The sequence below is a fragment of the Salvelinus namaycush genome, chromosome 33 (assembly GCF_016432855.1).
Source record: "Salvelinus namaycush isolate Seneca chromosome 33, SaNama_1.0, whole genome shotgun sequence".
Taxonomy (NCBI): Eukaryota; Metazoa; Chordata; class Actinopteri; order Salmoniformes; family Salmonidae; genus Salvelinus; species Salvelinus namaycush.
In genome coordinates, this window is record NC_052339.1 from 21,068,815 (window position 1) to 21,086,407 (window position 17,593).

The 17,593-nt window shown below is 47.5% G+C and overlaps 1 protein-coding gene across 1 annotated transcript in view; it reads right to left on the bottom strand.

Moving 5' to 3' along the window:
• The window catches only part of LOC120027722 (traf2 and NCK-interacting protein kinase-like), a 58,406-nt gene that overhangs the window by 27,674 nt on the left and 13,139 nt on the right, over nt 1-17,593 (bottom strand). Inside the window, exons 3-20 of the mRNA XM_038972712.1 lie at nt 14,824-14,880; nt 14,589-14,714; nt 14,353-14,463; nt 14,160-14,250; nt 13,939-14,069; nt 13,779-13,833; nt 12,418-12,496; nt 12,166-12,341; nt 12,003-12,069; nt 11,671-11,869; nt 11,320-11,436; nt 7,432-7,620; nt 6,739-7,074; nt 5,678-5,842; nt 4,549-4,788; nt 2,407-2,516; nt 2,203-2,318; nt 1,977-2,068 (exon numbers count right to left, since the gene is read on the bottom strand). Coding sequence (XP_038828640.1) covers nt 1,977-2,068; nt 2,203-2,318; nt 2,407-2,516; nt 4,549-4,788; nt 5,678-5,842; nt 6,739-7,074; nt 7,432-7,620; nt 11,320-11,436; nt 11,671-11,869; nt 12,003-12,069; nt 12,166-12,341; nt 12,418-12,496; nt 13,779-13,833; nt 13,939-14,069; nt 14,160-14,250; nt 14,353-14,463; nt 14,589-14,714; nt 14,824-14,880 — 2,457 coding nt within the window. The remainder of the gene's footprint in view (nt 1-1,976; nt 2,069-2,202; nt 2,319-2,406; nt 2,517-4,548; nt 4,789-5,677; nt 5,843-6,738; nt 7,075-7,431; nt 7,621-11,319; nt 11,437-11,670; nt 11,870-12,002; nt 12,070-12,165; nt 12,342-12,417; nt 12,497-13,778; nt 13,834-13,938; nt 14,070-14,159; nt 14,251-14,352; nt 14,464-14,588; nt 14,715-14,823; nt 14,881-17,593) is intronic.

Sequence of the window (17,593 nt, forward strand, 5' to 3'; positions counted from 1 at the left end):
AGGCTATTAAAAATTAAATACATATTCACTATAGGCTGTAAGCTGCAAGCTACTGTAAGCTGCCCTGTACAATCAATGAACTAAAAGCATTGTCTAGGCCTATACATTCTCTCCCAGACTCATGGATAGAAAGTTTGGAGCATAGCACAAGGTAACCAGTCCATCCAGTATGCATACTAATAGATTCCACACTCAAAGCCGATAACTAGAATATGTTCAATTTAGGAGTATAGGCTAGACCAATTATGCACCAAAGACATCTTAAATCAGTAATATTTTAAATGTTTTTCTGCTGTGCGTAATATGCGATAGACCAGGGTTCTCCAACCTTTTCTAGCACGAGAGCTACTTCAAAAAAATATAACATGTTGTGAGCTACTTATTTTTTTCTAGCTTTCAAATAGGCACCCTTCTCCCCTGCAAATCTTCCTCAGCTTCTTAGTGCGCTACTTTCTCTCCATAGTTTAACAATCCTTTTTGCTTACTTAATAACCCACAGCACATACCTCTCCAACTAAGTTGGAATGGTGTTTATTATGTTTTAATTACTCCTTGTTCATGCTACATAATCCCTTCCTTATGAATTAACATTATTAATCAGATATAATAATACAGGGTAGAGTTCAATTAATTATAGTTTTATCTAAATGTAGACATTGTTTAGTCATTATTCATAAAATTCCTAACAATAACCTTCTTGTGGTTTGACAGAAATACTTTCCCCAAAACATTCACAATTAAAGGTTAACTGTAAAGTAGGCTTAATTGGAAGAAGTATATCATAAGTATATAATTTGTATATTATATGTTATTTGCAAACTTTACCATGAAATGAGCAGCAGCAGTACAGAACCATCGCTAGACCAGCATATTAGATGGCACATTCCTCAATGGCTAGATGCACAAATAAAGGGCCAGATGTGCAATTAAAGGGGGAATTACACTCAATCTAAATCTGTTCTTTCAGACACCCAATAAATGGTCTTCTGATGAGATTTAAGTGTTGTTATGGACTCAGAACATCCAATTTCATTGTTTCTCTGTGAGAAATTGTAATTTTGAGAGTAAAATAAAAAGGTCGAGTCATCCGTCCTCCGATACATGACCCACCAAACCGCGCTTCTTAACACCCGCCCGCTTAACCCGGAAGCCAGCTGCACCAATGTGCTGTTCAACTGACGACCAAAGTCAGCCTGCAGGCGCCCGCCCTGCCACAAGGAGTCGCTAGAACGCGATGAGCCAAGTAAAGCCCCCCACGGCCAAACTCTCCCCTAGCCCAGATGTCACTGGGCCAATTGTGCGCCACCCTATGGGACTCCCGGTCACAGCCGGTTGTGACACAGCCTGGGATCGAACCCGGGTCTGTAGTGACGTGCGATGCAGTGCCTTAGACCACTGCGCCACTCGGGAGGCACCATGAAGTGAATTTTAAAAGGACAATACTGTCTTGATGATAAGTATTTTTGATGTGATTTTCGATTGCATTAGCATTGCTGTCAGAGTGGTTCGATGGACAACAGAGCCCTGAGAACCAGACCATTAGGACCTGATGGTCGTTAGTGAGTTGGGTACTAACAACGCATGTCCAGAGTGCACAAGAAGAGATTACCGTGACTCAATTTTACTGCCGTCGTGACTCATGACTGCCGGTATGGTGGTAATACGATCACCTCAACAGCCCTAGATGGGGGGTGGAGAGTAAGTAAATACCTGAGTGGGTGAATGAGTGAAAGAGCTAGGAAGTGAATGGGTGAGAGAGATGGAGAAAGGGGGAGGAGAAATGCCACTAACCTCATCTACAGCTCTCTTATAGCTCTAAAGAGGTTGGAGAGAAACGCAGAGAAAGGAAAGAGGGAGACAATAAAAAAGGAATGTGGGAGGGACAGAGACGAGAAAAGATGAAAGAGAGATGAGACATGTATTGGTTAGTTCAGAGAAGAGAATGGGTTGTTTTTTCTCTGTGTGTCTGTACTTACCGCGGGCCTGCTAGGTCGTGTCAGCGTCACATCTCTGTTTTCTTCTTTGGTCTCCTGGGCCGGTGCCCCAGAACCCTCCGCTTGATTTGCCCCTGTCAACCAATCACATTCTGCTCACTAAATAGTCAACAAATCACATCTTCTCTCTGACTGTATAGAGTGTTAAGGGTTGAAACATTTACAGGAACACACATGGGAATCTGTGTGTGGTGGTGTGTGTGTGTACCTCTTTCGTTGCTGCCCCCCTTGGAGGAAGGGGTAGAGGAGCTGGAGGAGCTGCCACTGCTCTTCCTCTTCAGGGGAGTTTCCATTGGGACATCAGTCCTCCGCAGGTCTGGGTTACTACAGCAACACACACAAACAACATTAAACTGCCTGATTCACAAAGGAACATGGAGTGTGTGTATAGTATATGTGTGTGTGTGAGTACCTGGCCCGTATCAGGTGTGCTCCAGCTTTAGGAGCAAGGCCCGCAGGTCCATTCCCAGGAGAGTTCTTCCTGACCAGGGCTGGAGAGATAGACGTGGTCCTCTGGGGCACCTACACACACAAGTTTGTTTTACTATCCTTGTGAGGACCAAACAATTGATTCCCCGTCAAAACCCTATTTTCTCTAACCACTAACCCTGAACCTAATTCTAATCCTAAAATAGCCTTTTTCTTGTGGGGACCGGCAAAATGTCCCCACTTGTCTGAATTTTACTATCGTTGTGAGGACTTCTAGTCCCCACAAGAATAGTAAAAAAATAAAAAACACACACACTGAGAACCAATAAAAATCAGTTAGAAAAGGTCTAAGTGGGACACATACTGTATTCTCAATCGCAAACTAAGTTTGCTAAACTGTATGTACAGTTGAAGTCGGAAGTTTACATACACCTTAGCCAAATACATTTAAACTCAGTTTCACAATTCCTGACATTTAATCCAAGTAAAAATTCCCTGTCTTAGGTCAGGTAGGATCACCACTTTATTTTAAGAATGTGAAATGTCAGAATAATAGTAGAGAGAATGATTTATTTCAGCTTTTATTTCTTTCATCACATTCCCAGTGGGTCAGAAGTTTACATACACTCAATTAGTATTTGTTAGCATTGCCTTAAATTGTTTAACTTGGGTCAAACGTTTCAGGTAGCCTTCCACAAGCTTCCCACAATAAGTTGGGTGAATTTTGGCCCATTCCTCCTGACAGAGCTGGTGTAACCGAGTCAGGTTTGTAGGCCTCCTTGCTCGCACACGCTATTTAAGTTCTGCCCACAAATGTTCTATAGGATTGAGGTTAGGGCTTTGTGATGGCCACTCCAATACCTTGACTTTGTTGTCCTTAAGCCATTTTGCCACAACTTTGGAAGTATGCTTGGGGTCATTGTCCATTTGGAAGACCCATTTGCGACCAAGCTTTAACTTCCCGACTGATGTCTTGAGATGTTGCTTTAATATATCCACATAATTTTTCTACCTCATGATGCTATCTATTTTGTGAAGTGCATCAGTCCCTCCTGCAGCAAAACACCCCCACAACATGATGCTGCCACCCCCGTGCTTCACGGTTGGGATGGTGTTCTTCGGGTTGCAAGCCTCCTCCTTTTTCCTTCAAACATAACGATGGTCATTATGGCCAAACAGTTCTATTTTTGTTTCATCAGACAAGAGGAGATTTCTCCAAAAAGTACGATCTTTGTCCCCATGTGCAGTTGCAAACCGTAGTCTGTCTTTTTTATGGGGGTTTTGAAGCAGTGGCTTCTTCCTTGCTGAGTGGCCTTTTAGGTTATGTCGATATAGGACTCATTTTACAGTGGATATAAATACTTTTGTACCCGTTTCCTCCAGCATCTTCACAAGGCCCTTTGCTGTTGTTCTGGGATTGATTTGCACTTTTCACACCAAAGTACGTTCATCTCTAGGAGACAGAACGCGTCTCCTTCCTGACCGGTATGGCGGCTGCGTGGTCCCATGGTGTTTATACTTGATTACTATTGTTTGTACAGATGAACGTGGTACCTTCAGCCATTTGGAAATTGCTCCCACAGATGAACCAGACTTGGGAAGGTCTACAAATTTTTTTCTGAGGTCTTGGCTGATTTATTTTGATTTTCCCATGATGTCAAGCAAAGAGGCACTGAGTTTGAAGGTAGGCCTTGAAATACATCCACAGGTACACCTCCAATTGACTCAAATGATGTCAATTAGCCTATCAGAAGCTTATAAAGCCATGACATAATTTCCTGTAATTTTCCAAGCTGTTTAAAGGCACAGTCAACTTAGTATATGTAAACTTCTGACCCACTGGAATTGTGATACAGTGAAATAAACTGGTCTGTAAACAATTGTTGGAAAAATTACTTGTGTCATGCACAAAGTAGATGTCCTAACCAACCTGCCAAAACGATAGTTTGTTAACAAGAAATTTGTGGAGTGGTTGAAAAATGAGTTTTAATGACTCCAACCTAAGTGTATATAAACTTCTGACTTCAACTCTACATAGTGATTTGAGATAAACAATCGTAAGGTGCCCCAAAAGTTCTGAGACATTGCATTCCAGCCACAAACAAACAGACATTGTCATGCAGACCTTAGGAGGTAGGTCTAGGTCCGTTCGTAGCCAGGAGCTGCGGTCCAGTTTCTCGAGGGGGGGAGCGAGGCGGGGGAGAGGTATAGAAGGAGGGGTGTCTGAGGTAGGGTCAGAGTTCTGGCGGGGCATGGGGGGGCGGCCGGAGGATGGGGAGGGGGACAGGCCTGTGACCCCTGCAGGGTCGTGGAGAGACTGGGACCCAGACAGACCATGGGACTTCACCTGCACCAGGTGGGCCATCTGACAAGACCAGACCAGGACCAGATCATAACAGACCAGAGGAGCAGGTTCGTACATCAGGACCAGGCAGGTAGAGGAGCAGGTTCATACATCAGCACCAGGCAGGTAGAGGAGCAGGTTCATACATCAGGACCAGGCAGGTAGAGGAGCAGGATCACACACCAGGACCAGGCAGGTAGAGGAGCAGGTTCATACATCAGCACCAGGCAGGTAGAGGAGCAGGTTCATACATCAGCACCAGGCAGGTAGAGGAGCAGGTTCATACATCAGCACCAGGCAGGTAGAGGAGCAGGATCACACACCAGGACCAGGCAGGTAGAGGAGCAGGTTCATACATCAGCACCAGGCAGGTAGAGGAGCAGGTTCATACATCAGGACCAGGCAGGTAGAGGAGCAGGATCACACACCAGGACCAGGCAGGTAGAGGAGCAGGTGTAGAGGAGGAAGAGAGGAGGAGCCGGAGGAGAGGGGAAGGAGGTAAGGAAAGTATTGGGGGAGGGGAGAGGGGAAAGAGGTACGGAAAGTAGAGGGGGAGGGGAAGGAGGTACGGAAAGTAGAGGGGGAGGGGAGAGGGGAAGGAGGTACGGAAAGTAGAGGGGGAGGGGAGAGGGGAAGGAGGTACGGAAAGTAGAGGGGGAGGGGAGGGGGGAAGGAGGTACGGAAAGTAGAGGGGGAGGGGAGAGGGTAAGGAGGTAAGGAAAGTAGAGGGGGAGGGGAGAGGGGAAGGAGGTAAGGAAAGTAGAGGGGGAGGGGAAGGAGGTAAGGAAAGTAGAGGGGGAGGGGAAGGAAAAATGAAAGGAGGAGAAACAAACATCATAAAGGGTAAACGTGCACCTACATATACTGTACACATGCACCCACACACTTCCACTCCCCCACACACACACACCTGTGGTTCTACGGGGCGGTGCATGGGGGGTGTTCGGGCCTGCTGTATGCCCCCGCTGCTGAACGACTCTGAGCGGGGGGGCAGGGATGGATCAGAGATACGGTTGGACACTTTATGTTGCAGCGCTGGAGAACTCTGTCTGTTCAGCTTGGAACGCTCTTCCACCTGCCACACACACACCCACCCGCACATACAAGCGCACACAAAGTTAGAGCACAATCATTTATATTGGCCGTCAGTGACAGATTTTTCAATGTATGTTTGTGTGTCTTGTGTGACGTGTGTCAAACCTCCAGTTTCCCTCAGAGCCGTTACCATGGAGGAGAAGCCTAGAGACAAACCTGGCTACAGTGTGCATGTGTGTGTGTACGTGCCGGTGTGTGTGTGTGTACCGGTGTATGTACTGGTGTACGTGTGTCCATAGGGAAGCAGATACACCCATGTGTGTTGACAGATATAGCCACGGCTGGCCTACATCAGCCCACAGTGGCCACTGGGGGGCAAGCCTGGTGGTGTGTGTGGCCTGGATCTAGGCTAAATCAGGAGCTGCAGTGTGTCCCTGAGAGAAGCCTGGTGCCTGAACATGAAGCAGACTAAAACATTCAGTTTGAAGAGCTGAGATTCTGAAGGAGACCGATCAGTCGGGTGTAAAGACTAGAGGAAGAGAGAGATGGGAGGAAGGGGTTCATGGCACAGTTACAGACAATAATCTAGAAATGACAAGTCTGTTAGTCTCTGAAAGTACATCTATCTCCATTCTAAAAGATGCCAGGCACCATTCCAGAACGTAGAGAGGGAAAAAAGTTGTTGTAGAAAACACCAGCCACCATTCTAGAACATAGAACATTCCAGGCAGGGGTTTTTTCAGGAGTGCGTCTCCTGGTGCAAGGGAAGAGAAAATGGTTAATAGGGACAGGAGAGTCACGTCCAGAAGAAAGGAGGTTAGGAAAAGAGAGAGCTTCCCCAGACACACCAGTCGAGTAATGTTAGTCCACCTCTGGAGAGAGAGGGGGAGGAAGTGTGTTAGACAAACAGGAAGTGGGTATGTCTCCCTGACTGACCAGTCGACCTGGACTCCTCCCCCTAGACTCCTGGACTCTTCCCTCAGGGCTCCTCCTTCTGGCCTCGGGATGATGCAGGATTGGATAAGAGGAGTCAGGGGCAGGATCAGAGGCGCAGGACACATGTATACACGGAACAGTCACATTATTGCCTTCTGTTTGGAGGAGCCTCTCCCTGGAGTGACTTGATTGGGCAGGGTAGGAGGGGGGGCGGGAGCGGGTTTTGTAACCAGGGAGCAGGAGGAGGTGTGATAGGCTGGCGTCTCCAGGCAGGTTAAAGGAGTGGTGCTTCTTGGGAGGTATACGAGGGGAGTTACTCTGGGCTCGACGCATCACCTAGAGACAGGGGGCGTCATACAGAACATCACACACACATACAGGTGGACATACTGTCAGTTCACACACATATTACCATGGCAGAACCTGAAAAAAACTTTTCAACCACATAAACCAGTAGAGGATCTGTCCATGACGGAGACGCTGTGTGTGTCTGAGTAAGAGAGAGACGTTGTCAGATATCTTAAAGTTCAGACATAGCAACGCTACAGGGCTCCACTTCTTCAGAAAACATCAATCCTGCTTTTGGAAGTGAGAAAGAGAGATCATTGAGACCATGTCAATGTTGCAAACTATACTGCTGGTGTAACCACATGAACTGAACCCATATACAAGTGCTGTGTGTATCAACAGTACCTCCTTGGCCCAGGCAGGTTTGTCGTTATTGGGGGCTGTGTCTTTGTAGTGGTACAGCTGTTTGGTGTCTTGTGGCCGTGGCTCCTGCTGCTGCTGCTGTAAGGACACCAGGTAGGCTCTCTCCTGCTGCAGCTGTCTCTGGAGACGCTCCGCCTGCCGCTGCTCCTCCATCTGCTTACGCTTGTACTCCTGTAGTTACACACACACACGGTTTACAAGGGGAGGAACGCAATGACACAATGTATATGCTGGCGCCACAAGAGAGCTATGGGGTTGTTGTGGAGGCAACACGGAGATGTGGAGTAGAGAGCTATGGGGTTGTTGTGGAAGCTACACAGAGATGTGGAGTAGAGAGCTATGGGGTTGTTGTGGAGGCTACAAGGAGATGTGGAGTAGAGAGCTATGGGGTTGTTGTGGAGGCTACACGGAGATGTGGAGTAGAGAGCTATGGGGTTGTTGTGGAGGCTACAAGGAGATGTGGAGTAGAGAGCTATGGGGTTGTTGTGGAGGCTACACGGAGATGTGGAGTAGAGAGCTATGGGGTTGTTGTGGAGGCTACACGGAGATGTGGAGTAGAGAGCTATGGGGTTGTTGTGGAGGCTACACAGAGATGTGGAGTAGAGAGCTATGGGGTTGTTGTGGAGGCTACACAGAGATGTGGAGTAGAGAGCTATGGGGTTGTTGTGGAGGCTACACGGAGATGTGGAGTAGAGAGCTATGGGGTTGTTGTGGAAGCTACACGGAGATGTGGAGTAGAGAGCTATGGGGTTGTTGTGGAGGCTACACGGAGATGTGGAGTAGAGAGCTATGGGGTTGTTGTGGAGGCTACAGAGATGTGGAGTAGGAGTAGAGAGCTATGGGGTTGTTGTGGAGGCTACACGGAGATGTGGAGTAGAGAGCTATGGGGTTGTTGTGGAGGCTACACAGAGATGTGTGGTAGAGAGCTATGGGGTTGTTGTGGAGGCTACACAGAGATGTGTGGTAGAGAGCTATGGGGTTGTTGTGGAGGCTACACAGAGATGTGTGGTAGAGAGCTATGGGGTTGCTGTGGAGGCTACACGGAGATGTGGAGTAGAGAGCTATGGGGTTGTTGTGGAGGCTACACAGAGATGTGGAGTAGAGAGCTATGGGGTTGTTGTGGAGGCTACAGAGATGTGGAGTAGGAGTAGAGAGCTATGGGATTGTTGTGGAGGCTACACGGAGATGTGGAGTAGAGAGCTATGGGGTTGTTGTGGAGGCTACAAGGAGATGTGGAGTAGAGAGCTATGGGGTTGTTGTGGAGGCTACACAGAGATGTGGAGTAGAGAGCTATGGGGTTGCTGTGGAGGCTACACAGAGATGTGGAGTAGAGAGCTATGGGGTTGTTGTGGAGGCTACACAGAGATGTGGAGTAGAGAGCTATGAGGTTGTTGTGGAGGCTACACGGAAATGTGGAGTAGGAGTAGAGAGCTATGGGGTTGCTGTGGAGGCTACACAGAAATGTGGAGTAGGAGTAGAGAGCTATGGGGTTGCTGTGGAGGCTACACGGAGATGTGGAGTAGAGAGCTATGGGGTTGTTGTGGAGGCTACACGGAGATGTGGAGTAGGAGTAGAGAGCTATGGGGTTGTTGTGGAGGCTACACGGAGATGTGGAGTAGAGAGCTATGGGGTTGTTGTGGAGGCTACACGGAGATGTGGAGTAGAGAGCTATGGGGTTGTTGTGGAGGCTACACGGAGATGTGGAGTAGAGAGCTATGGGGTTGTTGTGGAGGCTACACGGAGATGTGGAGTAGAGAGCTATGGGGTTGTTGTGGAGGCTACAAGGAGATGTGGAGTAGAGAGCTATGGGGTTGTTGTGGAGGCTACACGGAGATGTGGAGTAGGAGTAGAGAGCTATGGGGTTGTTGTGGAGGCTACACGGAGATGTGGAGTAGAGAGCTATGGGGTTGTTGTGGAGGCTACACGGAGATGTGGAGTAGAGAGCTATGGGGTTGTTGTGGAGGCTACACGGAGATGTGGAGTAGAGAGCTATGGGGTTGTTGTGGAGGCTACAAGGAGATGTGGAGTAGAGAGCTATGGGGTTGTTGTGGAGGCTACAGAGATGTGGAGTAGAGAGCTATGGGGTTGTTGTGGAGGCTACACAGAGATGTGGAGTAGAGAGCTATGGGGTTGTTGTGGAGGCTACAGAGATGTGGAGTAGAGAGCTATGAGGTTGCTGTGGAGGCTACACAGAGATGTGGAGTAGAGAGCTATGGGGTTGTTGTGGAGGCTACACAGAGATGTGGAGTAGAGAGCTATGGGGTTGTTGTGGAGGCAACACGGAGATGTGGAGTAGAGAGCTATGGGGTTGCTGTGGAGGCTACACAGAGATGTGGAGTAGAGAGCTATGGGGTTGTTGTGGAGGCTACACAGAGATGTGGAGTAGAGAGCTATGGGGTTGTTGTGGAGGCTACACGGAGATGTGGAGTAGAGAGCTATGAGGTTGCTGTGGAGGCTACACAGAGATGTGGAGTAGAGAGCTATGGGGTTGTTGTGGAGGCTACACGGAGATGTGGAGTAGAGAGCTATGAGGTTGCTGTGGAGGCTACACAGAGATGTGGAGTAGAGAGCTATGAGGTTGCTGTGGAGGCTACACAGAGATGTGGAGTAGGAGTAGAGAGCTAGATAGCCATAGTGAATTAGTGGCATGTCTAGAGGGAGGCCCACGGCCCTGTCATAAGTGAAAGAGTTGAGCTCGTCTTCATCACCATCCATGATGAGCCTGTCCTGCACTGCTACTCCCTAGACAAACTTTCCTTATCCCATTCCCCATAATATTTTACTATAAATGCCGTTAATAAATGTTTTAGGTTAAAATGATTTGTCTTAGACAGTTTTTCAAACAAGCTTTGCAGTCTGTGAGTTGCGTCCTGCTCAATTTTTCACCTGCCTCGACTGGTGTTGAACTATTCTAATTATATTGGAAAAAATCCACCTCGCATTGATTAAGGTTCAAAATGTTATGGCCCCCCTAAACTGGGTCTGTGCCCCACCTTGGCCACCCCATTTAAAATGTTCTGGACACGCCACTGAGTGAAGGGTTAGCAGTGATAGGCTGAGGACTCAGGGATGAGAGACCAAGGGTGAGAGGTTACCATCAGTAGAGCCTGCTCCTGGAGTAGTTGTTGCTGTAGAATCTCCAGCTGTCTTTGCTCCTCCTCCAGCTGCCTACGGATATACTCCTAACCAATCACAGGCCAGATAGCCAGGATATCAGCCAATCAGAGCAGTAGGAGAGCAACCATGTAAGTCATCAGAGCAGTCGGAGGAGGCAGAAATAGAGTGACGTGGTGAGAGGAGGAGAAAGGAGAGAAAAGAAGAGGGACAAAGAAAGAGTGAGAGGTTGTACACGGACAGATTAAGGAGAAGATTTTCTGAAAGAGAGAAAGAACCAGCAGTAAAGATTAAAACCAACATAGAAGAGAGGAGACGTGGTAAGAGAGGGAGAAAAGGGAGAAAAGAGAGAGGGTGAGAGAGAGCAGTAAGAAAAGAAAATGGCATTACCAAAAAAAGAGACTTAGTATTTAGTATTGAATCAAGTGTGTAAGATAGAAAAACAAGATGTTTTAGAGACTGAGAATTACACGGAGTGAAAGAGAAACATTAGTGAAACAGAACCATCCGGATCCTTGACCCAGACCCTTCCTACACCTGGCCTGGGACATGTAGCTTCATATCACCTAAATGTCAGCCTCATGACTGGTCTATGTTAAGTCTATATCTGGTCTGCAAAAGAGCTCTGGCAGAATGGGGTGAATCCTAGTTGATGTGTGTATTTAATGTGTGTGTGTGTGTGTGTGTGTTTGAGAGAGACAGCGAGAGAGCGAGAGAGAGGGTGTGTGCGCACCTGAGTGTTACCTGTGTGTGTACCTGTTCTCTCTCCGCGTGCCTCCTCTCCTCATCTCTCCGTAGTTGTTCCATCTCTTCATAGCGTCTCCTTTGTTCTCTCTCCTGTTGCTTCCTCATCTCACGTTCCCTACGCTGTTGCTGTTGGAGAAAGAGAGAGATGGAGGGAGTGAGAGAGACAGAGAGAGACAGACAGAGAATGAATGAATGGTATAGGGTCAGCATCTTTTTATATATGTTTTCAAAGCTGGCACCAGATATGTTATCAAGCTGAGCTGTGCTGGAAAATGCAACGTGAACAGAAAGGATCTGAGTTAGCAGAGTACGGTCAGGTGCGCATCATAGATCATGCTGCTCTTCCCAACAGCGCTCTACCTCCTCCAGTCTCCTCCTCTGTTCTTTCTGCTCCTCTATGCGTTTCTGCCGCTCTGCCAACAGGAGGCGTTTGTGTTCCTCATTCTGCTGTTGCTCCAACTGCTGCCTCCTCAGAGCCTCAGAACGCTCCTTATTGGCTAGCTGCAGCCGCAGGAAGTCCCGCCTCAACGTCGACTCCCCAGGGATGTTGATGATGGAGCTGGACAAGGACGAATGAGAGAAGAGATAGGAGAGGGAAGGTTGATGAGCGTAAATCTCATTTGGAAGCAAAAACACATGCACACACCAGCGCATGTAGGCACAAGCTCAGAAAAAAACCACAACAACCCTACCTTGGCTCCCCCATGTCCCGTTCCTCCTCCTCTTCCTCACTGCCACTGTACTCATACTCTGTCTCATCTGTAACACACGGTTAGAAACACACACATTAAGCAGTTACAAACACACGTCAATGGCAGACAGAGTGGGATCTGAGCCCTTTGTTGTATGTCTCACCCCTCTCTCCGCGTTTCTTCTTGGTTCTGTCGATGTGGTCCTTCAGCTGGATGCGGATCTGTCGTTCGTTGGGCAGCTCTCTGATGAAGGGGTGCTTCAACAGCTGTTCTGTGTTGGGTCTCTGACCATGACTCTTCACCAAGCAACTCTCAATGAACGACTGGAACTTCTTAGACCTGAACGCACACAGTGACAACATAGTGAATGCTTGTGTGAATGTGTGTGTGTGTGTGTGTGTTTTTGGTAACTCACCACTTCTTGGACTTGAGTCTGGGGGCGGGGTTCCTGGGGATCAGGAAGAGAGCCCTCATTGGGTGCATGTCACACAGTGCTGCAGAGAGGAAAAGAAAGGGTTAACACCAGAGCTTTGACACAAACACACACAATACCCATCTCAAGATACCCCCAATAACAAACCACAACACCTCCAACCAACGCACACAACGTCTGATAGTGTCTAATGTCACGGTGTTGTGCCAGCCTGTGTTGTGGTTGGCGCTGGTACTCACACAACGTCTGATAGTGTCTAATGTCACGGTGTTGTGCCAGCCTGTGTTGTGGTTGGCGCTGGTACTCACACAACGTCTGATAGTGTCTAATGTCACGGTGTTGTGCCAGCCTGTGTTGTGGTTGGCGCTGGTACTCACACAACGTCTGATAGTGTCTAATGTCACGGTGTTGTGCCAGCCTGTGTTGTGGTTGGCGCTGGTACTCACACAACGTCTGATAGTGTCTAATGTCACGGTGTTGTGCCAGCCTGTGTTGTGGTTGGCGCTGGTACTCACACAACGTCTGATAGTGTCTAATGTCACGGTGTTGTGCCAGCCTGTGTTGTGGTTGGCGCTGGTACTCACACAACGTCTGATAGTGTCTAATGTCACGGTGTTGTGCCAGCCTGTGTTGTGGTTGGCGCTGGTACTCACACAACGTCTGATAGTGTCTAATGTCACGGTGTTGTGCCAGCCTGTGTTGTGGTTGGCGCTGGTACTCACACAACGTCTGATAGTGTCTAATGTCACGGTGTTGTGCCAGCCTGTGTTGTGGTTGGCGCTGGTACTCACACAACGTCTGATAGTGTCTAATGTCACGGTGTTGTGCCAGCCTGTGTTGTGGTTGGCGCTGGTACTCACACAACGTCTGATAGTGTCTAATGTCACGGTGTTGTGCCAGCCTGTGTTGTGGTTGGCGCTGGTACTCACACAACGTCTGATAGTGTCTAATGTCACGGTGTTGTGCCAGCCTGTGTTGTGGTTGGCGCTGGTACTCACACAACGTCTGATAGTGTCTAATGTCACGGTGTTGTGCCAGCCTGTGTTGTGGTTGGCGCTGGTACTCACACAACGTCTGATAGTGTCTAATGTCACGGTGTTGTGCCAGCCTGTGTTGTGGTTGGCGCTGGTACTCACACAACGTCTGATAGTGTCTAATGTCACGGTGTTGTGCCAGCCTGTGTTGTGGTTGGCGCTGGTACTCACACAACGTCTGATAGTGTCTAATGTCACGGTGTTGTGCCAGCCTGTGTTGTGGTTGGCGCTGGTACTCACACAACGTCTGATAGTGTCTAATGTCACGGTGTTGTGCCAGCCTGTGTTGTGGTTGGCGCTGGTACTTACGCGGTGCTCCTTCTGCCATCTCTATAGCCGTAATACCCAGAGACCACAGATCACTCTGAGAGAGAGAGAGAAGTTAGGAGGGACGGAGGAAATGACAAGGGAAAATACCCTAAACCCTGAAACAAACACACTCATATACACACACAGTCTGCTACGGTACCTTGAAGTCGTAGGTGGCCTCAGGGTTTTCGTCGCAGGCGATGACTTCAGGAGCCATCCAATAGGGCGTTCCTATAAACGTGTTCCTCCTCCCCACAGTACGGTCCAACTGAGCACTCACACCGAAGTCCACTGGAACACACACACACACACACACACGTTTAAACAGTTTGCTTGCTGTCTGTCTGTCTGCCTGTCTATCTGCCTGCAAGTCTGTCTCACCCAATTTGACCTCTGCGTTCTCTGTCAGCAGGACGTTCTGACCCTTGATGTCTCTGTGGATGACCTTGTGTTGGTGGAGATGGGTCAGACCCTAGCAATAGAGAGAAATAGAGGTTGGTAATTAGAAGACATTATTTCAGTAGGTCTCATTCCAAATGTGTTGATTGCATTAGTTCTATATAGAGGGTGGTACCCTGAGGATCTCTCTGCAGATGTAGGCAGTCCACTCCTCCTTCAGAGAGTTCCCCTTGGTGTTCTTAATCAGATCTGTCACCGAGCCCGCCCCACAGAACTCCATCACCAACTACAGAGACACAGAGAGACACAGAAAGAGACACAGAGAGATGAACACACACCAAACTGAACAGAACTGACAGTCATGCACACAGTCATGCACACAGTCATGCACACATGCAAACACGTACGTACCCATAGCTGGTCGTCGATACCAGGTGGGTTCTTCTTGACGAAGGCACCGTAGTAGGTAGCAATGTTCCGATGGTGGCTGTACTTCTTCAACATGTTGATCTCTGCTTTAATCTCCTCTTCCTCATCCTGGAACACACACACACCTTATAGTGATACAAACACAGATGAAAACAATTTGGGATAGCTTTCTTTATATTTGTGTGTGTGTGTGCGCACGTGCGTGCATGTGACTTACGCCAGTGACGTCCATAACTTTGATCGCCGCAAGCTGGCCTGTTTTGACATGCCGACCCTGAAAGAGAGAGAGAGAGAGAGAGAGAGAGAATCTGAAATAAATCAGTTTTGCCAACATTACCATCCTGTAATCTGTGTGTTTTGGTCCCAGAGCCACAGCCTGTCACCCAGCTCTCAGCCTGTCACCCAGCTCTCAGCCTGACCAAGATGGCTGACCGCCAGGAAGCCGACACAAACCCCTGCCTCTGATGCGCATTGACAAGGCTCCATCTAGATCTGCTGTATATCAGCTGCCAGCAGAGGCAGCTACTTTACAGTAGGGAAGTTAAATAATACAAAAAACATCACGTAAGATAAGATGCGGATTGAATGTTTGCCTTTATAGTGAGGAAGAATTCCCACATCACTGCCATAACACATAGAAACACTTCCTCATGGTAGCCTAGCAACAGGCCTGGCACGTTGTTTAGTCACAGGGATTTTTACACTGTGGTCCAGACAGACAGACATGTGAGCTGGGGTTACAACACACACAAACACCGTATCTGTTTCCTAGTATTGCATCAGACACACTGAATGTATTTGACAGGCAGAGAAGCTGAACCAAACTGTTAAAAGTCACTCTTCTGTTCTCGACAAGGTGTTGAAAGTGTTCCACAGAGATGCTGACCCATGTTGACTTCCACAGTTGTGTCAAGTTGGCTGGATGTCCTTTGGGTGTTGGACCAATCTTGATACACATGGGAAACTGTAGAGTGTGAAAAACCCAGCAACCGGTGCGCCTAGCACCTATTACCATACCCCCGTTCAAAGGCACAATCTTTTGTCTTGCCCATTCACCATCTGAATGGCACACATACACAATCCATGTCTGAATTGTCTCAAGGCTTAAAAATCCTTCTTTAACCTGTCTCTTCCCCTTCATCTACACTGACTGAAGTGGATATTACAAGTGAAATGAATAAGGCATCACCTGGATTTACCTGGTCAGTCAATGTCATGGAAAGAGCAGGCGTTCCTAATGTTTTGTACACTCAGTGTATAACACAGATAAAATAATACTTGAATCAATAGACATCGAAATGGATAAAACAGAATTGAACTGGATAGAGCGGTAATGTGTGTGTGTGTGTGTGTAGCGGTATGTATGTGTGTGTGTAGGTATATGTGTGTGTAGGGATATGTGTGTGTGGAGAGAAAAGGACAGAATACTCCCTTTATAGGTGTCCTGAGGCATAAAAACACTCATTGGTTCAGACATGCCTCGCATTCCTGATCTGTTGGAGTACATTTACTCTACTGATTAGACCCAACACACGAGAGAGAGAGAGAGAGAGAGAGAGAGAGAGAGAGAGAGAGAGAGAGAGAGAGAGAGAGAGAGAGAGAGAGAGAGAGAGAGAGAGAGAGAGAGAGAGAGAGACAGAGAGAGAGACAGAGAGAGAGACAGAGAGAGAGATGGAGACATGGAGAGATAGAGGAAGAGAGAAGGACTGAAGGGGCTATGAGACCTACAAATGTGTCTTCCAGTGAAAAGATAGATAACATGGAAACAAATAGGCCTACAGCTTCACACAAACCTACCCATCTCTGTCTGACAAACAGTGTGCAACAGACTCCCTGTACAGCCAACCCTGGCTGTAATCCCACAAGTTAGCTTACAACAAGTGCATCAGAGCGATTTGACGTGAAAAGTCACTGGCAGAGAAAGCAAATACTTTTGGGGCAGCAAGTAGCCTTGTGGTTTGAGAGTTGGGCCAGTAACCGAAAGGTTGCAAGATCGAATCCCCGAGCTGACAAGGTAAAAAACAGTCGTTCTGCCCCTGAACAAGGCAGTTAACCCACTGTTCCTAGGCCGTCATTGTAAATAAGAATTTGTTCTTAACTGACTTGCCTAGTTAAATAAAGGTATAATTTTTTTTAAAGTGCAACCGAGTGCATCGATACCTGGGCCCTGTCCAAAAACAACCCCTAGCACCAAACCCATTGTTTCTTGGAGATTGAAGAGGTAAGAAATACTAGCTACACTTTGTGTTTTCAGATCTACACAAGTGCTTGGGTTTAGGGGCCAGGGGCCCTGAAGTGAAAAACATGTCGGCAAATAAAACTCATCAGCTCTCAGCTCCTCACTGTTAAGCTCTAACAGGTCAGTGGAAGGTGGCACCACAAAGTTTGTAAACCCACAGGTGCAACATCGCAATACTTCTGGGAATGCTTGCAAAGCAGACAAAACAGTGGTTTGGGGTTTGAGAAGTCAATGAGAAAAGTGAAAAAGTCTTCCTTAGTTACTCATTTTCTCGATTTCCACACTCCAAAAGATACCGCTAATTTGTATGTACCCTACCGGTCATCAGAGTGTGCAAAGCTGTCATCAGTGAAAAGGGTGGCTATTTGAAGAGTCTCAAATATAAAATATATTTTGATTTGATTCACACTTTTTTGGTTAATACATGATTCCATATGTGTTATTTAATAGTTTTGATGTCTTCCCTATTATTCTACAATGGAGAAAATAGTAAAAATAAAGAAAAACCCTTGAATGAGTAGGCGTTCTAAAACTTTAGTTTAGTATAGCATAGTACGTGCATCATTCATGATATGAGGAATATGAGGAAAATGAAAGCAAACACACATACAGACACACACAGCATTGCCATGGTCATGTTGGGGCTTGATCCAGGTACTGCAGGTAAGATCATGTTGTGTAATGACCTGCCTATAATGAGCCTCTCATCTCACCCAGCAAGACTAAAGGCTGTCAAAACACACACACA